The sequence below is a fragment of the Ctenopharyngodon idella genome, chromosome 20 (genome assembly GCF_019924925.1).
Source record: "Ctenopharyngodon idella isolate HZGC_01 chromosome 20, HZGC01, whole genome shotgun sequence".
Lineage (NCBI taxonomy): Eukaryota > Metazoa > Chordata > Actinopteri > Cypriniformes > Xenocyprididae > Ctenopharyngodon > Ctenopharyngodon idella.
Window position 1 is genome coordinate 14,682,906 of NC_067239.1, and position 23,554 is coordinate 14,706,459.

The 23,554-nt window shown below is 38.4% G+C and overlaps 1 protein-coding gene across 2 annotated transcripts in view; it reads left to right on the top strand.

The window, feature by feature from the left end:
- The first annotated feature begins 11,057 nt into the window (after positions 1–11,057).
- Positions 11,058–23,554, top strand: part of jag2b (jagged canonical Notch ligand 2b) — a 48,995-nt gene continuing 36,498 nt past the window's right edge. For both annotated transcript variants that reach the window (XM_051875344.1, XM_051875345.1), the window contains exons 1-2: positions 11,058–11,292; positions 11,741–12,064. In XM_051875344.1, the coding sequence (XP_051731304.1) occupies positions 11,224–11,292; positions 11,741–12,064 (393 nt within the window). In that variant the 5' untranslated portion in view covers positions 11,058–11,223. The remainder of the gene's footprint in view (positions 11,293–11,740; positions 12,065–23,554) is intronic.

The following is a 23,554-nucleotide window of genomic DNA, read 5'->3' on the forward strand; positions in this document are numbered from 1 at the left end:
AAAAGTTTCAAAGTGGAAAAGTGTTCTATGGTCAGACGAGTCCAAATTTGACATTCTTGTTGGAAATCACGGACATCGTGTCCTCCGGGCTAAAGAGGAGGGAGACCTTCCAGCGTGTTATCAGCATTCAGTTCAAAAGCCAGCATCTCTGATGGTATGGGGGTGCATAAGTGCATACGGTATGGGCAGCTTGCAAGTTTTGGAAGGCACTATGAATACTGAAGGTTTCAGAGCAACATTAAATGAAAAATACGTCAAAGACAACCACAAACTATTCAGCAGCTGGAAACCTATATCAGGCAAGAATGGGACCAAATTCCAACACCAAAACTCCAGAAACTCATAACCTCAATGCCCAGACATCTTCAAACTGTTTTGAAAAGAAGAGGAGATGCTACACCATGGTAAACATGCCCGTCCCACCTATTTTGAGACCTGTAGCAGGCATCAAATTTGAAATGAGCTCATTTTGTGCATAAAATTATAAAATTTCTCAGTTTAAACATTTATGTTATCTATGTTCTATTGTGAATAAAATATTGGCTCATGTGATTTGAAAGTCTTTTAGTTTTCATTTTATTCAAATTTAAAAAGCGTCCCAACATTTAATACAAAATGTATTTCTAAGAACTTTTTAAAAGATTTTTCCTTTTTATCATGAACACTCTTATTTTACATTGACCCTAATATCTGAGAAAGCCGTAAAGAGTGCATTAGTTAGTGTAAAGTAATGTTTGCAGGTAATGTGAAACCCTACCATGCACCACACAAGCCCATCACAACATGATGTTTCCACTATGTCACTACTGATTATGAAATAGTAATGAGGTCCTCTTACGCGTCATAGCTCCCAAATTCGTCCAGAGTTTTGCGAGCACTTTCATATGTAACCTGACACATGGACCTCTTACAGCTCGCCCATTGTGCTTTAGCGTGAGAGGCCATCTGTGCAGCTGGCTATGGGTGCCTACTCCCTTTCTCAGAACACTCCCAGGTGTGACCGGCCCTTTGAAGAGCAGGGAGCATTGTGCCCACCTCTGGAGTTATGACTGGCAAACAAAGAGCTGGAGGACACACAATATGATTCCAGCACACTGTCCATCTGTATGCTAATGAGAAATGGTGTGCACACGGGGGCAGAGTAACTGGATATGGCTGCCCACTCCGTGTCCTGAGAGCCATTTGGCTTGGAAATGGTGGTCACCAAACATGACTGGTCAACAGGTGTCGTATTTTTGGTTTCAGACCCTGAATGAGAAATTTAAGCAGATCCCTGTAGAAGAATCTGTATGGATGGTGGAATCGTAATACACTTAAAGGTTAGTTCACCCAAAAATGAAATTTCTGTCATTAATTACTCATCCTCATGTCATTCCAAACCTTCGTTCATCTTCGAAACACAAATTATATTTGTTTCGAAGATATTTTTGATGAAATCCGAGAAGTTTTTTTATCCCCCATAGAAAGCAACGAAATTACCAGAAAAGTCGTAAAAACATCGTTAAAATAGTCAAAGTGACTACAGTGGTTCAACCTTAATGTTATGAAGCGACAAGAATACTTTTTGTGCGCAAAAACAAAACTAACGGCTTTATTCAACAAATTCGTCTCTCTCCGTCATTCTCCTGCGCTATTTACTTTCAGTGCGTCCAGGTTCTACGTCAGAACGCCGACTTATTGCATCAGCATGCGTCGTGCTGCTCACGTGTACAGCGCCAGCCAATACTGAGCCCGCGTTCTGACGTAGAACCTGGAAGCGCTGCAATGTAAATAGCGTACGAGTCTGACAGGGGAGAGACGAATTTGTTAAATAAAGTCAATATTTTTGTTTTGTTGTTGCACACAGAAAGTATTCTCTTCGCTTCATAACATTAAGGTTGAACCACTGCAGTCACTTTGACTATTTTAACGGTGTTTTTACGACTTTTCTGGTAATTTCATTTCTTTCTATGGAGGATAAAAAACCTCTCGGAATTCATTAAAAATATTGTAATTTGTGTTCCGAAGAAAGTCTTACGGGTTTGGAATGACATGAGGGTGATTACTTAATGACAGAAATTTCATTTTTGGGTGAACTAACCCTTTAAGTAGTTTCCTTCATTTTTTTAGTTGAAGGTGTATAAATTTTTGTCGAAGACATATTTTTCTGTAACGTATATGCGAAATTTAAATCATGTGCACTCACCAGACATTATTTGTATATACACAAAAACAAATAAATGTCCATCAAATTAATTAATTGATCATTAATTCAGTTTCAGAATCAGTTTCTACCAAAATATTAAGCAGCACTGTTTTATTGATGATAATAATACATTTTTCTTCCAAAACAGAATATTAGAATAATTTCTGAAGGATCATGTGACACTAAAGACTGATTATGCTGAAAATTCAGCTTCAATTATTACTGTTTTTTTTTTTTTTTTTAAATATATTCCAATAGAAAACAGTTATTTTAAATTCTAATAATATTTCTTAATAATACTATATTTTATTTTTGATCAAATAAATGCAGCTTTGGAGACTTGAGATTTTCAAAATTATAAAAATCTCATAAAAAAACCTTATATATAATACTGTTTGTACTAAATAAAAATGTTAAACATATATGGTTTTGAAAGAAGTCTCATGCTCATTATTTCCATTAAGATTATTTAGGTTTAATAGGATTATTATATTAAAAGTTATTATTAAAGTTATTATATTATTACATTATTATATTATATATACAGGTGCTGGTCATATAATTAGAATATCATCAAAAAAGTTGATTTATTTCACTAATTCCATTCAAAAAGTGAAACTTGTATATTATATTCATTCATTACACACAGACTGATATATTTCAAATGTTTATTTCTTTTAATTTTGATGATTATAACTGACAACTAAGGAAAATCCCAAATTCAGTATCTCAGAAAATTAGAATATTACTTAAGACCAGTACAAAGAAAGGATTTTTAGAAATCTTGGCCAACTGAAAAGTATGAACATGAAAAGTATGAGCATGTACAGCACTCAATACTTAGTTGGGGCTCCTTTTGCCTGAATTACTGCAGCAATGCGGCGTGGCATGGAGTCGATCAGTCTGTGGCACTGCTCAGGTGTTATAAGAGCCCAGGTTGCTCTGATAGTGGCCTTCAGCTCTTCTGCATTGTTGGGTCTGGCATATCGCATCTTCCTCTTCACAATACCCCATAGATTTTCTATGGGGTTAAGGTCAGGCGAGTTTGCTGGCCAATTAAGAACAGGGATAAAATGGTCCTTAAACCAGGTACTGGTAGTTTTGGCACTGTGTGCAGGTGCCAAGTCCTGTTGGAAAATGAAATCTGCATCTCCATAAAGTTGGTCAGCAGCAGGAAGCATGAAGTGCTCTAAAACTTCCTGGTATACGGACTGCGTTGACCTTGGACCTCAGAAAACACAGTGGACCAACACCAGCAGATGACATGGCACCCCAAACCATCGCTGACTGTGGAAACTTTACACTGGACCTCAAGCAACGTGGATTGTGTGCCTCTCCTCTCTTCCTCCAGACTCTGGGACCCTGATTTCCAAAGGAAATGCAAAATTTACTTTCATCAGAGAACATAACTTTGGACCACCTAGCAGCAGTCCAGTCCTTTTTGTCTTTAGCCCAGGCGAGATGCTTCTGACACTGTCTGTTGTTCAAGAGTGGCTTGACACAAGGAATGCGACAGCTGAAACCCATGTCTTGCATACGTCTGTGCGTAGTGGTTCTTGAAGCACTGACTCCAGCTACAGTCCACTCTTTGTGAATCTCCCCCACATTTTTGAATGGGTTTTGTTTCACAATCCTCTCCAGGGTGCGGTTATCCCTATTGCTTGTACACTTTTTTCTACCACATCTTTTCCTTCCCTTCGCCTCTCTATTAATGTGCTTGGACACAGAGCTCTGTGAACAGCTAACCTCTTTTGCAATGACCTTTTGTGTCTTGCCCTCCTTGTGCAAGGTGTCAATGGTCGTCTTTTGAACAACTGTCAAGTCAGCAGTCTTCCCCATGATTGTGTAGCTTACAGAACTAGACTGAGAGACCATTTAAAGGCCTTTGCAGGTGTTTTGAGTTAATTAGCTGATTAGAGTGTGGCACCAGGTGTCTTCAATATTGAACCTTTTCACAATATTCTAATTTTCTGAGATACTGAATTTGGGATTTTCTTTAGTTGTCAGTTATAATCATCAAAATTAAAAGAAATAAACATTTGAAATATATCAGTATGTGTGTAATGAATGAATATAATATACAAGTTTCACTTTTTGAATGGAATTAGTGAAATAAATCAACTTTTTTGATGATATTCTAATTATATGACCAGCATCTGTATATATATATAATTTTTATTGTCTCATCATTTTACAACTCAGATAAAGTCACGTCCTGGCCATTGTAGTTCATGAAGGGGTCATTCTTCACATTTAGGGTGACAGGAAAGATGTAGATTTTGATTTAGAGTGAGGCAGAGTACCGGCTGTGAGAACACAAGGTCCTCTGCTTATCTGTAGACATTGTAGATATTTATGAGGCTTCAATGACTACACTCCCCTGTTGCGCTGTCTCCTGCAAAGTCTGCTTCTTTTTCTCTTTTTCTCTCCCTGTCTTTTTCTGTGGAGATAGTCAAGAAAGGCGTTTTGATTCTACAGTCTTACACTCAGTGAACCCTCTTTGAACCAGTGGACGGATGTGGGGCTTGGAATGGAGCAGAATAAAAACAAGCAAACAGGGGAGTCACCATTCCGACTCTGTTGTAGGATATCCTGGATGAGTGCATGTCACTGCTGTTTTTGGGCAGCCAAAGCATGTAGAGCTCGATATACTCAGCTCTCATGAGATTCAGAAGCTACTCTAGGCCAGTGTGTGATGTCATAAACAGGACGGACATCCTGGTCTTTTCTAGCCCAAATATAACCATTTCGCATATGGAAAAAATACCCTTCTCAAGTGGAGGTTGATATTACGTTTTAGTACATAAGACTGAAATGACCCTGAAATGATTAAGATTAAGAAATGAGTTCCAGATGTGATTATAATAGCATAACAACCTCAGAAATAATTTGTTTAGGAGGATGCAGTTGCTGAAATATAGTAGATAAAAATGATACGATATAGTAGATAAAAAATTAAATGATATAAAATGAATGCAAATGGTAAATATGGGTTGAGAATGGGATATTCAAAATATTCCTAAATGGGGGATGTGGATAATAAACAGAAACGTGTCCCCCTTGAATTAATTTGACAACAAAAGAATCCTCGCTCAGCCCTCTGCGCAGATGTATTATGTCTTTAATGACACAAATAGCATAGGCATGTCCCTGCACTCGGCCCTCTTCAGAGACCCACATGAAACGAGGGTGAAGAGTCTCTTGATTACACACAACTCATCAACATTCTCAAGTGGGGTCTAATTATATATTGTTAACATAATTTATCATCAATTGCTGCTGATCCTCATGTTTTGAAACAAATGTGTAGCTACATTATGCACATTATTATGTACAATATACATTACAATATCTATCTATCTATCCATCTATTCATCCATCTATATATCTATAGTATATAGAATATTGTATATCAGTAGTAATGTAGAGTATATATTCGGTTATGCATAGAACCTTGTCTATTCATCCGTCCGTCCGTCTATCTATATATCTATAGTATAGAGAATATTGTATATCAGTAGTAATATAGATTATATTTGGTTATGCATAATATCTTGTCCATCCATCCATTCATCTGTTCATATATCTATATATCTATAGTATATAGAATATTGTATATCAGAAGTAATGTAGAGTATATATTTGGTTATGCTATGCATAGTATATTGTCTATCCATTCATCCATCCATCCATCCATCAACCCATCCATCCATCCATCTATATATCTATAGTATATAGAATATTGTATATCAGTAATGTAGATTATATATTTGGTTATGCATAGTATATTGTCTATCCATCCATTCATCCATCTATATATCTACAGTATATAGAATATTGTATATCAGTAATGTAGAGTATATATTTGGTTATGCATAGTATATTGTCTACCCATCCATTCATCCATCCGTCCATCCATCAATCCATCCATCCATCCATCCATCTATAAATCTATAGTATATAGAATATTGTATATCAGTAGTAATGTAGAGTATATATTTGGTTATGCATATAATCTTGTATATCTATCCATCCATCCGTCCGTCCGTCCGTCCCTCTATCTATATATCTATAGTATATAGAATATTGTATATCAGTAATAATGTAGATTATCTATCTATCTATCTATCTATCTATCTATCTATCTATCTATCTATCTATCTATCAGGTTAAAACTGTGGTGTAGTAATATGAATTCTGCAGTGAGTCCAGGAGTTTTCTTTCTCTGGCACTCAGTGTCAAGGTTGATTGGGCCCATTGTATAAGGTCTAATTGTAAAGATTATTGAGCAGAGCAATCTGCACCTGCTCGAAAAGAGGGAATCAGTCGGGGGTGTGTCAGGTCATTCTCAAGGGCAGACACAAGAACCTTACTGCAACTTATCGTGCTCATTCTCTGAACATTAAAGACTACCCGTTTTTCTGGAAAACCTATTTGTTCCATCATCATGAGACATATCTGAAGAATTCTTTGTTTATAACTTACTTTTAATTTGAGCATTGAGTATTGCATCAAATTCACACTGCCTAATATGTAATTTTAGTTTTTTTATTTTATTTATTTATTTATTTATTTTACATTCAGTATTTCACTTAATGTACAGTTTTGTTGTTTTAGGAGTAGTCACCAAGTAGATCTTCACATACTTTGTACACAAGCACACAGTGACAGAAAAGTTGAGCTCCATCCTAAGATGTACAGTATCCCTTGCTCTTGTTTAGGTTACTGGGCTGGAGGAAGTAATGTTTCCTCAGAGATAAGAAGACTAAGCAGGGATCAGTGATCAGGGTGTGAGGAGTTGCAGCTTTGTCAGGTGTCGGATGCCCTCATGTTCTGCACCACTGCAAGTATGCACACCACTTTTACCATGCAAGAGGTCACAGAGTGCTTGACATGGATGTGACCCCTGAAAATAGATATTATTTTACAATTTACTTTTTACACATACACTGTAATTCCCACCAGTACATATGATATATTTCTCAGCCAACATTATAATTTAGAAAAATTAATATTATTTATAGCAAATGAGAAAAAATACTTTAAAACAATTAAAGATTTTATAACATTGACCCATTCTCATTATATAAGGTGACATAGTTCACTACCAGAGTTGTCTATCATGTCTTCATGAATAAGGCTTTGGTGGCCAACGGCTTTCTAGGGGAATCGTTTCTGGAACGTGAAGAGTGAGATTCCATTGAGAACAACCAATGCCATTTCCTCATTCTTCTGTTTGCTCCTTTAAGTTATGGAGGAAAAGTAGTTTATTTTGGATGTATTATGGCTAAATATTGTTTTTTTCCTTTGCTACCTTTCTGCTGTAATGCCCTATTGAAGGCCATCTGTGCTGAATAATGACGTTATTTAGATAACATTATCTGTTATTGTGGTCATGGGCTAAAAAAAACTCAACTTAAAACTCAATGACTAGCCTCATGCTGGGTGTCACACCTCCATTGATGACATTAATTAATGTCATGGCTAGGAAGATTTACATGAAATTATATATGAGTCATGCTTTGTAAGGATTATGTTGGGGTGAAAGTGAGTTGCCTCAGGGCATCGGCCAGGTATGAACAAAGGTAAAAACAGAAGCATAACCTGTACTGTAACCTGTAACCTTTTTTTTTTTTTTTTTTTTTTGCTTAAGGGTCAAGCAAAAATTAAAGGCATAATCTGTAATTTTCTTTCTTTCTCTTTCTTTCTTTTTCTTTCTTTCTTTCTTTTAGCTTGAAGGATTAGTTCACTTTGAAATGAAAATTATCCCAAGCTTTACTCATCCTCAAGCCATCCTAGGTGTATATGACTTTCTTCTTTTTGATGAACACAATCTGAGTTATATTAATAAATATCCTGACGCTTTATAATTTGTGTAAGAAAAATATCCATATTTAACAAGTTATGAAGTAAAATATGTAGCTTCTGCCAGACCGCCTTCCGTATTCAACTTATGAAGAAACCATAAAGCCTCTCGCAGTTCAAAACACTTACGCTACGTCCTACGCCTTCCGTACTCAACTTATGAATATGTTTTTCTTCGTAAGTTGAATATGGAAGGCAGTCTGGCGGAAGCTAGATATTTAAATATGGATATTTTTCTTACACAAACGCATCGCTTCGCTTCAGAAGGCCTTTATTAACCCCCCGGAGCCGTGTGGAGTACATTTATGGTGGATGGATGTACTCTCTTACTCGGTTGCATTCACTGCCTGGATGTGTCAGGATATTTATAAATATAACTCCGATTGTGTTCATCAGAAAGAAGAAGGTCAAATACACCTAGGATGGCCTAGGATGGCTTGAGGTTGAGTAAAACTTGGGGTCATTTTCATTTCAAAGTGAAGTAATCCTTTAAAGGCAAGTATTTTTGTGTCTGTAAAATTGCTTTACAAATGCAATCAAGTTCAAATGTGCAAATATATGAATCTGCTCACTAGATGTCATAACTATTCAAGAACTTTTCAAGGGGCAATTATAATTCAGTTGCTGAGTGGCGCAGTTACTTTTTTATATGGGAAAACGGTTGTATGGATGACAAAAATTAACAATATGTTTTTCGTTTCTTCTTCAGATCTAATAATCTGACAATCATGCCCATGATATTTCGACACTCTTGTGACAGTACACTTTTTTGCCTTGCCTTATGACTAAGTGTAGACATAAGATGTTGTTTAACCTCAAACTATAAGGCAGAAATAAACTAGTAGTCGGAGGATGCATCCATAATATTTTGTGAAGATCAACTCTGCAAAAAAGACAGTAAGTTGTGCAGCATCTAGCAGCCATAAATCTGTGTGATTTTCCTATCAATAATTTCTCACCTTTGGGAAATCTCCTTATATCACATTTAATTTCCTGTGCTTGCTTTACAGTAAAATTGTAAGCCTATCGCTATGGAAACAAGCTTCAGTAATAAGGTCATGCATCAAATATAGGGATGAGAATTGAGCACAGCAATTCAAAAAGCAAAAGGATCCCACAATTGATTTATAACCTGTCAGCCAGTACAAACGTTGCTATTTGATGCCCTGTTTTTGTTTCTGCATGGCTGAATCATGCTGTCACTTTAACATATGGTTTTGTCTCGTCAGAATCACAACAAGGGATTCATTATTTTCTGATGTCCCAGTCGCAGCTGCTTTTTAGGAGGAAATTAGCAACTAACAATCGTGAAAGCCATTAAAGTGGGTCAAGGCCATGATTTGAGATAAAAGGGAATCAATGCATTGGCTATAGGATGATGTGCAAGGCCTCAAAGGAAAAGTCATGAAATATGGATGAGGGGAGCCACCAAAACACGCCTACTAGCACCACCATCCCGCCAGCATCTCTGTCCGTCAGTCCGCCACTCCCCCTTCCCCCATCATCTCCACCACAAAACTGTTATTACCCAAACATACCTTCTTTTTCTTCTACTGACAGCGTGTGAAATATTCTAGTTAAAGTGAGGCTGCTGTTTAAGTAATCGGGGCATTTATTCTCAGTGTACCTAGTGTCACGGCAATTGCCAGGTGAGAGGGCGTTGCATGGATGGCGTAAGGAAACCAGAGCCTGTTCAGCCACACTGTCTGTCTGTGTTACTCCAAATACTCACAAAAGCATGCAAGTAATAGGCTGCAGACACACAAATCATTATCAGATATAGCATAATTTAAATGATGGAGTACCTCAGTACTGCTCATTTGTACGTCTCCTTTATCTGACACACACAATTCAGGTCTTGGAGCCTTTATTAATGTGCTGCTGATGATATAAATCAGGGGTGATAAATATGGGAGACATACAAAATGTGTAGTGTTGGGATACTATCCAGGACCAGCTGGTCTAGCTGGTCTACCAACCTGGCCAAGCTGGTGTTCAGCTGGTTTAGCTGGTCGGCAAGCTGGTCTCCCAGTTAGACTAAGGTGTTCAAAGGTGTTCAAAACTCCTCTAAAACCAGCCCATAAACCAGCTCAGGCTGGTTTAAGATGTTTTTTATTCCTTGTTTCCAGCAAGGAGGACTGAGAACCATTGCCTTTGAGGTAATTAGACCTTTAAATTACCTAGTTATATCTATAAATTCGTTCAATATATATTTTAAAATGTTTATATGTTCAGATTCAGATCATTTAAATGTTTTTTAACGTTTGTCTTTTTTCATTTTGGGGTCTCTCTTTTCAGATTTAAAGCACACATGAACAGTAGAGGGCGCTCTCACCTGTGTCAAATCACACTAGCAGGCTGAGCACGCATGAAGCTGCAGCGAGGATATACAGGTTTCCTGAGGCTCGGACTACTTTACGTGGTTTTTGTGGTTTTCGCATACTAAAATGAATTGTGAATTTAAGTTCAGTTTTAAAGCACTTCATTGACTTAGTTGTTTGGCATATGACATTGGCAATACACACAATAATAATAAAATAAAGCGATAGTAATGTTAATAAATATGATAATTCGAATATGAAATAAAACAAGATAAGGAATACGAATAATCAAACGTTAACTTAGTACTATGTCAATTTAATTGCACGAACATACCACAGTAGTTGAATTGAATAGCTATGGTTAAATAAATGCAGATAGATACAGTGTAGCCTATCACATGTGTTAGCACTCTGTTACATTTTCAATACATTTAATTAGGAACCATTCATGTAGCTAATATATTACAAATTCAGGATTTTTTGCATAACAAAAATGTCAAAATTCTTGACGGAAAAAAGAACATGCGTTTTAGTGCTCGTTGTGAAACAGGGGAATAGACAGCGTAAGTTTTGGCAATGCTCCGCCCTCGAGTGGCGGTTGGCCAAGCGAATCAGCAGGAGGCTTTGTGATTGGTTCAACCAGCTGTCAATCACGCGAGATCTCCTCAGGCGTGTGGTAGCTGTGAAACATATCATTTGCTGTGAAGTGATCAGACCGAGGGAGAGATCAGCCTAGACCATCAACGCGCAAACACACCACGCTTGTGATTTTTTGCATGTCAGGAACGGAGGATCCTGTCGCCGGTCAACGGCCGTTTTCCATCTTGTATTCATAACGCATAAATCAGCGGCATGTGGAATTGTATCAGGATTAGGAATTGGCTCCCAATCGCGTGCCTGCTGTTAACGATATGGACGAAGGTGAGAGAGCTGATTGTTTCTAGTATTGCAGATCGATTTAATTGCCATAGCAGTGATCAGCGGGCAAAAGTTGATGGGTGTGGGCTGATGATTTCAATCAATTCTGCTCAATGTAATCGATATTTGAATTACGCAGCCACATGTGCTCATGCAATTGGAAATGTCATGATTTAAGAAATGTTAACTTGCACCACGATTCCCGATAAAAGGAAGGGTGGATCAATTAGATGGTCTTTTAAAATATACATAGCTGTTACGCACTAACAGGTTAGCAAAATTGTAGACTTATTCTCTGGAGAGTTGAATGCACAAGCGCACGCTACACATTCCCTTAAATAATATTACCTCAGTTTTGCAAGCACGATCTGCATTTCTATAATAAACAACCAGCATTATGGCACCTCTGTTTATTTATTTATTTATTTTTTTATTCAAATGTTATTTTTAGGTGTCCCATTCCTCTGGCTATTTTGAGCTGCAGCTGATTGCTGTAGAAAATGTAAACGGTGAGTTGTGGGACGGGGAATGTTGCGACGGCACGCGGAACTCTCAAGACCAGCGCTGCGTTCGGGACGAGTGCGATACTTACTTTAAAGTGTGTCTGAAGGAGTACCAGTCTGAAGTCACCACCACTGGCCAGTGCACCTTTGGCTCTGGATCTACAGACGTTCTCGGTGGAAATATAATTTCTTTTAAGACTGCAAAGAACAACAACCCCAGCAAAACGAACGATGTTGGAAAGGTCATCATTCCCTTTCAATTCGCCTGGCCGGTAAGTGCGCGTCTTTTTCATGAGCTATAATAATAATGCGCCGCGGTGAGCTGTCACTGCTCGGAAGTTGAGTGCACTATATTGTTACAGTGATGACAGGGTCTCTTTTTTAATCGTGGGTGTGTAGTTTACTGTGTCCTAACGATTTTTGTTTAGAAAAAAGGGTTATTTGTTATAATGACGGTCATCTATAGTATATTTAATTTGCTGTGCGTGTTTGAAACTGGCTGCTTTAAGGTGCGCATAAGGTAAAACACACATACACACTCTATTTAAAGAGAGTTCACTCATAAATAAATAATTCTGTTTCACCCTGTATGTCTTATTTTCTTCCGTGGAGCACGAGATAGGCAGTCACCATTAGCTTGCACTGAATGGAAAAAAGATTCGATGGAAGTGAATGGTGACTGAGTCTGTCATTCTGCCTAACGGGGGAAAGTAAACCAGTAAGTTTTGAAACAACATGAGCGAATATTAGCTGGCTGTGTCTCAAAACGTAGTGAGCTGCCTACCTAGCCATACATTTTAGAAAAAAAACGAAAGACGCGTGCACAACGATGTCTCCGACTTAGTAGGTTCTGACACAGCTTCTGCGTTGGTTTCAGTTGGCTTTTTTATTGCGAGTGATGCGAATCTTTCCCATAGTGTACTTGTTATTCAGATATGACACACAAACCAGCTTATTACCCCTACAAAAATTTACCACGGTAACAAAAGTTTCCGCTAAAATACCATAGTTACTACTCTTGTTGTTGGGGGAAAACGGGGAGTGTTGTTTCAACGTCTGTTACGCATTAGTTTTATTAAAAACTTAGTATTTTTCCATTATTGTTTTGCTAACTTAGTTTATTAGCCTATAAATAATCACAAATGCAGTTGTGAAATTATATATTTTTAACTTCTAAAACAATTAAAAACAAACGCCATAATTGTAATGTTAAACTGACAACGTTACAACCTTCATAAACCCTCCTTGCTCTTCCCCAATTGTACAACGCTAATAAAGTAATATGGAATCTCCTTCAAAACCGTGTAAGAAGCTTCTAGATTTCTTTTGTTAATTTTAGTCAGTGTTGGCTTAAATCACACTTTTATAGTAGTTTAGCAACACTAACTGTGGGGATTTTAGTGGGAAGTATAGTTACCATGGAAATTTGTTGTAAGGCTAGCTGTGTTCTGGTTGTCTCTCTTGTGTTGATATGTGAAAAACTTATCAAGTGTCTTTCCAGACACGCAGGTACATTACTGATGCTGATATCGGGTGGCAAATCGCTGCAATGTTTTATGCAGTTCAGTGTCACACCCGCAAACAACAACAACAGCAACAACAAAAAAGAGATGTTGCGTAGTATTGACTGTCAGCTTTGCACGGCAGCCCAGTTAGGTACACACTCACCTGTGTTAGATGGCAAACCTGCCCTTCTGTAGGCATGAAACACCTTTCATTTACTACCCCACCAAACAGTACTCAGACACTCAACCGTTAAAGTTAATGTGTAACATGCTATCAAACTGACCCTTTCAGGGCCGGCTTTGATGCTACACCTGCTTCTCTTCTGACCCCCGCTTGAAATTTCACCTAGATATGTCCCTATATAACTCTGATCACATGATCTGTGGCTCTAGACTCGCGTCTGAAAGCCTGTGATTGAGTTTGAATTTCCAATGCCGTGTGTTTGCAGTTCCTTAGTGTCCCATGAAAGCTAATGAAATTGCTAGAGGAATGTGTTCCTGAATGCCTCTGCATCCGGATATCTGTTTGATGTGCTCGGTGTAACCTCATCTAGGGTGCATTGTATAAAGATATCTAGCACCTCACCCAGAGTCTTGGAGATTGAGTCTGCCATCTTTCCGTGAAAATATTCTTTTTTTAATATCTCTTGTTTGTTTGCTGATGTTAGAGATTGGTCTTGTTACAGCTTTTGCCTCAATAGTTTGCTTTAAAGTATCAATACAGATTTCCTGATTTGATTTGATAAAAGCTTTTGATTCTATTTGTGTCAAATTCAAGTAAAATTATTATAAAATGACACTTCAGTTTTAAATTCCTGTGAAAGAGTATGAAAAGTCATGTTGAATGATTCATCTGAAGGAATAATTTGTTTTTGAATTGGACTGCACTAGATACGCTGTTTGTTTTGATTCACTAAAAAGTAGTAGTTCATAAGAGTTGTTTGTTTGTGAATCAGACCACACTGGCCACGCTGTGGCATGCAACACATTTTTAGCAATTATTTTGTTGTACTTGGCTTTTTTTTTGCCGTATCGCATTTAATTCAGCCTGCAAACTAGAGTAAAATGCCTTCTTTTGCTGTGGGGCTGGAGATTCAGTGGTGGGGATGCAGGAAACTCTTAACTTAATGGTCAATCTTTTAAGAAATCCTTATCAAAATTGTTCTAATGTAGATTGTGATTAATCCCAGCCCTGCTTATTAGGTTCTTTTATCTTCTTTATCTTCTTCTTATTCTTAGAAGTTAATAGAAAGCAGTTTTAGTGGATGTGTAACTCCAAAGCTCAAGAGTTTGACAGGCGCTACGCACAAGAGCCTCTCTGGTGGCACAGTGAATGTTGACGATAGAGACGGCAGCTGTATCCATCCGTCAGAGTGGAGGACCACTACGTTTCAAGGCTAAACGGCAGCGTCAGCCACACCTGATTGGGAGCTTGCTGGGTAGTTGCTAGGAAACGGTTACATAGGCCTTTAGTAAACAATTATCTATTGCCCTTCGAGTTCCCTTCCCCCTTAACTGATCTTTCAGTGGAGCCACTCGTTCTCGTCTCACCTGGGAAAGAAGTGCTAGAGCCTCACAACTGATTACACTATTGACTGTGTAATTAGCCAGTCACAGCTGGCTGCTTCTCCGGTCAACAAAAAGCAGTAATTGTCCAGTTCAGCATCAGAGCAGGTGGCTGCTGATTGGGACTGATTATAGATCGCTGCTCCCCCAAGGCCTCAAAATGTCCAAGTAAGCAATGTCCATCTTTTGTTGTTGTTGTTATTGTCTTTTATGGGGGTTGACCAGAAGCCAGTAAAGTTGTGGGTGGGTTTCATGATTTAACATGCTGCATTGTAAAAACGATACCAAATTAATAAACTACTACTAATAAAGAAGGAAATTACAGGTACAAGTTAGATATATGCAGTTGGATGTGTTTTTAGGGAGCATTTACATAAAATAAGTTCAACTCGAAAGAGTGTGATTGATAAGTTGACAGCATGTTAAACATATTTTGATTTTGTGGCAAACTGTTTAACAGCTAGCTATTAGCATGCTAATTAATGTATCACTGCTAAAATATCAAAACTATGGTAACACTTTACAATAAGGTTCTATACAATAACATTGGTTAATGTGATAGCTAACATGAACAATAAACAAAACATTGGTCTAATTAATAAATGTTATACTAAAAACATGTATGTTACCCTGGACCACAAAACCAGTCATAACAGTCATTTTTTTAAAAATTGAGATTCATCTGAAAGCTGAATAAATAAGCTTTCCATTGATGTATGGTTTTTGGCCGAGATACAACTATTTGAAAATCTGGAATCTGAATCAAAATCAAAAGATAAGGAGAAAATCACCTTTAAAGTTGCCCAAATGAAGTCCTTAGCAATGCATATCCACTCACAAAAATACATTTTTGACATATTTATTTATGGTAGGAAATTTACAAAATGTCTTCATGGAACATGAACTTTAATTAATATCCTATTGATTTTTGGCATAAAAGTAAAATCGATAATTTTGACCCAATGTATTGTTGGTTATTTCTACAAATATACCTTATTTGCGACTTATGACTGGTTTTGTGGTCCAGGGTCACATATATTACCAAAAACATTTACCATACTGTCACCAACATGTACAGAAAATCTCACTAGTAGACTAGTCAGTTATTGGATGGCTGGTTGACTGCTGTGACACATCCCTAGATAAAATAAATGGGTCAAGGCAGAGTAGCTTTTGTTTTAACTGGCTGCACTATTCGCAGTCATCTGCAGTGGTTTGTGATTTTACAGGAAGAACCAGTATTGATTCCTCTCTCTCCATGGAGACCCGCTGTGGTGATTCACCAGGAAGTTTAAGATCATGAGGAATCTCTAGCTGGATGTGAGATGCTCTTTCTCTCTCTCTCTCCCTTCCTGACCCTGAAATAGCTTTTTGTTCTGTCACCACAATAAACATTTTCTTTCTTGTGACCTGGGGCAGAGCAGGGCTTTTTGTACCAATGTCTTCCCATTAAATGAAAGGAAAGGCTGCATTTTCCCTCTCTTGAATGCAGCAGTCATGGTAGAGGTATTTTTAGCAGCAGAGAGACCGGACCAATTAAGAGGCGATGTGCCTGAGGTGACTTTATGAAGCAACCTCTTATGGTACAACGTGGTTTGGAAGAGTTTGTCTTCGGATATGTTGTTTTCTGTGAACACAGACAGTTTTTCTGCCTAGTTTTGACTAGACGTTTAATAGTGATAAAGCATATAAAGAGAGAATGTTTGGATTCTTTGTAAAGCATATAGACCAGGCACTTCCTACTCTATCACTCCCACACGATGGACTCTTTAAAACCATAAAAACGGTCTACTTAGAGTAGAGATTGCAGAAGCGCCTCTGCCAAAATGCTGCTAATCTATTAATGAATAAAACGCTTGAACTGAAAATGCACTTCGTTAACATGACTGCAGCAGTTCTGACAAGGATTAAGGCCCATTCACACCAAGGTTGATATCTATAATGATAACTATGACTAAAAAGTTTCAATAATTGTGAGAAATTACATAGTTGGAAACACTTTCAGTGACAGTGACAGCCAATGAAAATCCACACAACTTTAAAAAGCTTTTAAGTTGGCAGATGACAGTTATCATTATCATTCTTCGTGTGAACAAGTATTTAGGCCTGGCATCAGGAGGGAGAGCTGAAGAAAAAGCACTCTTCTTTTATGCAGTACTTCAGCTGAGTACCCAAGAAAGCGTGTTGGTGCTTTTAGACTATGTTGAGATCTTGAGCGTCGCCCTCATGAAGAGTGCAAGATAAACAGGTTCCCCCAACAGAAGAGCTTCCATTAGGTTGAATGTACCAAGCCAACAGTGGTGGACATTATTGTATTAGGCAGTGCAATTATAATGGACTTTCTGTCTCCCCTGAGAAGGGTCATAGAAAACATGGGGTCCTTTCAGTGGGAAGAGGTGGGAGTTAGCGAGCTTAACCCTGATGTCCCTTTCTAATAACACTGGAAGCTGGTGTGTGTGAGAGAGAGAGAGCTGTTTCTATTGTTAGATCCTTGTGCTCAACTAATTGTTTTCAACTACCCATGATGCTCTACCTCCCTTGCACTGTGGAGGAGATGCTGTCTTTGCTGCAGCACAGTTTCACAATTCACAACTACATGGTGTATGTGACTGCCCGTTTTTTCTTTCTGTTCAGGGAGAGCCTGATTGTTTTTGCTGTGTTGGTGTACGTGGATGTGGTGCATGTGTGATTGTGTCTGACTAATGCATGTGCACCTTCCTGAGGGAGCCAGTGGGCTAATAAATTGCGAGCAGGTGTGCTGCAGTGATTAAAGTGCATTACCACACAGCAAGTTTAATTCCCGCTTGACCCCTGACCTTGTTCAAAATGATAATGTTTGTAATGGAGTTGGAGCTCATGTGGCTGTGAACTCGCTGGAGAGACCGGCGCTATGCTAGCTTGCTATACCACTAGGTCTTTTCACTGAGATATGAAGCTACTTAGCAATGGCTTTGCCATTTTAACTAGATGCTGAAACTGGAGTAATAGGCAGTACAGTAACTGGACAAGACTGACAGAGAGACAACTGGCTTGTCAGATGGTTTGATGATGAGCTAGCAGTCTAGGGTGTCAAATGGCCGACTCACTGTAGTAACCGAAGGGATGCTTGCCAAGTGGGTGGAAGCCCATGTGCAGTTGGATATGGAATGGTGTTATTCCATATTGGGCTCATAACATTAGTGTAAGAGCAGCTATCAGGTGCAATAGTCTCATAGATGTGGTTGATGTGTTCAGATAAATTTTTTGGAAGCCTACTTTAGATTAGTATGGCTGGACCACTGTGTAATACACTTTTTGGAAGGACTGAGAGCTGTGAGAATTAATCCAGGCCGGCGTCTTTGGGAGATCTGTGAGCTGTGCCCACTGGGATATGGCAGCTTCCAACCTCACAGCCTGTTTCTGTTGCTGCCAAGCAGCCATGCTAGTCTCAGTTTCTACAAATGCTGCAGTTAAACCGTATCTGAAATTGAGAAAATCTGAATGGTCGCTGATGTGCATACTGGTGATTGATGTAACTTGCCTTTTTTGTATCACTAATACTATACTATACTATACTATACTATACTATACGTCTTTAAAATATATATGTCTATACTTTTTTATGGTCAAGTACATTATATGAGTGTGTTTGAAATCATGCTTAAATCTTTTTAATCAAAACCATTATCAGGTTATATGATTGGCTTGCTCTTGGATAACATCAGAAAATAGGGATGTCCCAAGTCGATCTCGACTATCCTAAGCCCGACCCTTTATTTTACATCAGCTGTCGTGCAGTAGGTGGCAGAAAATTCACCTTCAAGTGGGTTTGCCATCCGCCATTAAAAGCAAAAGAAGAAGCTTGAATGTGTATGCGTGATGCGTGAGAACCAGTCTGGTATGGTACGTTCAAGCTTCCATGTTTAGCATATTTGATGCACACTTTTGTAACAAATCACCTGAAAGTCATTTATTTACTTACTGCTTATTTTTATCTGCAGTCAGACTGAGAGACGTTGTTGCATTTCTCCACTTTTTTTCTTTTTGCTGCAGTTATTCTACTTATTGTACATAAATACAAGAAGTTTATATCAGAAGTCCCATGTTCATAATTATAGACATCTCTAACATTGTCTTCAGGGGCACAAAAATTTGATCGGGACATCCCTATCAGAATTTTTTTTAAATAATTTTTAAATTTTTATATAGATGCTGTATATATTTAATGGACATAATAGTAAGTTTTCCTGTAATTTCAATTGATTTTGTCGAAATGAGCAACTACAAGGTGTGACATATTGTAGCCTACATTTTAAACAGCTAGTTATATGCATATCTTTGTGGTTAAGTGATTTTAGCTCAGCCAGAAAGAAAATAAAAAATAACATCCCTGAAGAATGTTGGAAGTAGATCTTAAATTATAAATTAATATATTTCATATTAATAAATTAATATAATATTTTTCTGTATTATATATTGATTAATTTATCTTTCTTTATATATTTTTTTATTATTTCTTATTACTTTCTTACTTTTCTTATTATTAATCTATGTTTTTCTAAGATGTGCAATATGATCTGTGAATTCCCCCCCCCACTTCTTTGTTTTAATTAGTACTTTACAGGTTAAAGGTTTTTAAAATACTTTTACATATGATCTTATATTTTTTTTTAAATACTTTTGCATATGATCTTATATTTTATGTTTCATATAAATATGTTATATAAATATTTCATAATATAATATTTTGTATGTAGTTTAATGTTTCAGTTCTGGCTCATTTATATAGTACATCTCATTAGGAAACCTTGTTATCAGGGTGAGTGTGATAACCCCATGCCAACTTTTGCTTGTGTTACTGTATGTACTGTACCTCTGACTGTGTGTGTTCGTGGCCACTGCTGTCCCTTTCTGCTTAATTAGCACCCAGAGGGGAGGGGTTTGTTGTATTGTCATTGCTAATGATCTTGTTGGCATAGCAGCGGAATGCTAAATGGGCCGTGTGTGTACACACTCACCCAGAGCGTGCCCTGTGTTGGCCAAGTCCACTGCATTGGCCAAATCTACACAAGCATAAATCTGCATCTCGCTTAGTGTTCCTGCCTTTCAGACTCACCGTCCGACTCGCTTTATTGATGACAGTGTCTCATGGGTATGCAAGGTTAACTAGTCGCATTGTAGTCGATGATGGTGCTTTATTATTGTGTCTGTAGGAACTCAACCCCCGTGTGGGAGTTTGCTGAAAGAGGGGAGGTTACCGAACGCAGAATATCATTTACTGGCTCCAGGGCCCAGAGTGCACGTCGGGCTGCATCTTCCTGTCCTCCCAGGGCCATAATGCCGCTTAAACAAAGCTGTTGTCTGCTTTTGTGCTCTGGAAGCCTGGCGGAAAATGACAATTGACTGAGTCGAAACAAGTCGTGTCATATGTACTTTGTTATGTGGAGAGGTCACTGCTGCAGTGGAAGAGGGATTTCTGGGTTGGAATAGCCAGAGATTGCTTATCCAAGGTTTGGATGTTGATGAGGATGGGTGGGAAAGACCTTTCACATTCCTCTCTGGAAGAGGGACTAACAAAGCCACCTAGAAATCCCTTTTCAGCTAAACCTTTTTGTTTGGGGCTGAAGGTAGGGTTGCCGACGAGGGTGGATGGGAAAGACTTTGCACATTGTTCTCGGAATGAGAGACCATCAAAGCCACCCAGAATCCCTCTTGAGCTACAGGTTGGGTTAGGGTGTTCCTCCAGGTTTTTCCCCAGCAATTTTTGCTAGCCGTTTTCTTTGATCCCGTCCCCTCCCCACCCTGCTCTCCTGTCATTACCCAGATCCAAGGAGTTGTTTCCTTTAGTTTAATTAGACTGCAAGCTCAATGTTGTTTTCCTCAGAGAGTTGTTGTGGCTGGTTTTGTGAGAAAGCTGGATACTTGCAACAAATAAATGGGTTTGTGTTTGGAATTTAAGATGGATGTGTGATCGATATAAGGTTGACAGACAAGGAGAGGGTGAGAGAAAGAGCGCAAATGAAACGACCTGGTCACCCCCTGTCGGCACTGTGGCCGAGACTCCTGTGTATTGGTGATGGAGTAGGGGACACCTTTCTCTTGTGGGTGATTGATTACAGAGCTGGCTTTTCAACCTCAACTTCCCACCGTTGAGGGCGTGATGTGGACCCTGCGAGGTGACTGGACCTCCCTAACACCCCCGAACACTCCCCGACCAAGTCTAGACTTGGTTGACACAAACATGACCTTGTCATGCTGGGGTGGGTGACAGCCATCACATCGCTCATCGCTTGCTCTAGAGGGCTGGTGAGAACAAAGTACTCTCATTTGTGATCAAATCTGGGCTGCAGGACCCTGGGGATGAACACGAATCGCCACTGTCTTAATAAATTGATCTATACTGTGCGATTGCACTGCACTTCCTAAAGGGGATGGGCGTTCTTGGGCTCTAATGTGCTGAATTTATTAAAGGTTTTATGTCCACCATTATCCTTCCGATACCGGCTACTTCACAATACAATACTCACTGGTGACTGCACTGATTAACACCAGTTTCAGAGTTTATGCTTATCAGTTGTACAGTTTCTTCTCAATTCTCGTTAATTGTAAGAAAATTGTATAGATGAATGCATAAATTATTGATTAAAAGGATATGAAGTATTTATTCTGTACTGTGCTCTCTAAATAAATTACAAATAAAACCACAAAAACTCAAATCAATCATTTTAAATGCTACAGGTGAATTTAGGCTGTTTAGGTTAACTTTAAGTGAGCGTTAGATAATGACGAAGGAAATTTGAATATAAAAATAGGGGATATGAACGTGCACAATTAAATATACAATATCAACTGCAACCAGTGAATACATTTTTTTTTTTTTTTTTTTTTTTTTTTTTTTTTTTTTTTTTTTTATATTGATCCATTACTCTGATACATTCAAAGCTGCATATCTTTGTCATATGGCCCACATTGTGGTTAGGAAATGAAATGCATTTAGGATTAGGCTAAATATTTTGAAAAATGTATTTTAGCATCATGTTAGCTACTTCAATCATTCAGTCATTTTCCAAACTGGAATGAGGATTTTTTTATTATTAATAATAATAATAATAATAATAATGTGTCAAAAAAACTTAAGGACAATTTCTGCTCCAAAACTAACAGACGGTAAACAGTCTCCTCTTGTTTCAGCCTTTCAGTGGCCTTTAATTGGCCTGGTGGTGTCTTACATTTTGTGGTAATTGAAGGTTGTGGTCAATGTTGTCCACTGCCTCTCCGCCCTCTGTTTGGCCCAAATCTCTGTGTCAGTCAACAGTTCAGCAAAAAAGATGGGATTGACATCCCAGATTAATGGAGATTATATGCTGCAGTCGTTTGCCATGGAATGAATAAATGACCCGCGGGGTCCCCTAAGGACAATCAATCAAAGTCTGGAACTAGTGCGATTGGCTCTCAGATTTAGGGTGAACGGTTTTGTTTGTTTGTGAATGTGTAGTTGAATATAGCGTATTAAATATATAGTTTTAACTTGTAGAGATGTGCAAAGTGACATTTTCAAAAATGACTAGTCTTGGGTAACTTGTTCAGTTAAATAACCCTGTATGATTAGTTTCGAGTTTATCTGACCTTGATCTTTGCATTTCTCTGAGGCGTTTACATAAGACAAGTATTTGTGTTCAAAAACTGTTAGATGGAGTCCAAATTAACAAGATGAATGAACCTCTGTATGTGCTTTAAAAGTTGGACTATTGTTAACTGAATGTAAATTCTTAAAAACAAAGCAGACACTCAAAAAAAAAAAAAAAAGTGTGGGACATGATGCAGTGGCTAAAGATGTCCATCTGAATATGAATGGATGTAGCAAACGATGCAGCTTTTCCAAGTGTTTTGCAGTGCAAGTTAAAAGCTGATCGTAGCTAATTGCAATATCTAATAAAACGGATATCCATAAGTTACATATGTGGTTGTTAAACTGCTGTGAACCTAGTAACGTGTCTGTCGGCAGAGAGGGTGGGGATTGTATCTTCCTGGCAGGTCAGACAAGGGAAGTTTGCCTCTCTCGGCAGTTCCTCTTCCAAAAGCAGATGAGGAAATGAAGTACTCGTTTTCTCACCGAGGTCACAGAGGAACGGAGACCCATTTTTTTTTCAAGGTTTCTGTGTTGATCTCTTTTGGACTCTTTCAGTGTCTCCTCCGCAGACCAGACTTAGTTCTATAATTCTTTCTTCTCTCGTTCAATCTCTTTGTAGGATATTCGGCGGCACTGAAGGCTTTGGTACTTTAGATAAAGCATGTGAAAACTCTGACTGCCTCGCCTTGCACTCTGTGTCAGCTGGACGTCACTTGTTCATGACTGCCGGTGAAAACACTTTACCCTCTTAGCAAGAAAATCCCGATATCATCTTGTCATGTGATCATCAGATGATTAAACTTAACATTGTTTAATGTAATAATCATATGGCTTGCACTCAGTAGGACCTTGTGTGTGACTACGTCAGAGCTTTGCAGCCGATTTTGTGTGTGTGTGTGTGTGTGTGTGTGTGCTGCTGCCAATTGAAACTGTGGCGTGGGAGCCTTTTGAAGCTGATGAGAAGCCTGATGAAAGGTCTCCAGGGTCATGCTTAGCCTCTCTCACTTCAGCCCCCTCTAATTTCAACCCTGCCCCTCTTTAAACTGCCCCATCCACCGACTGTGGGAACCTGCACCTGTGGC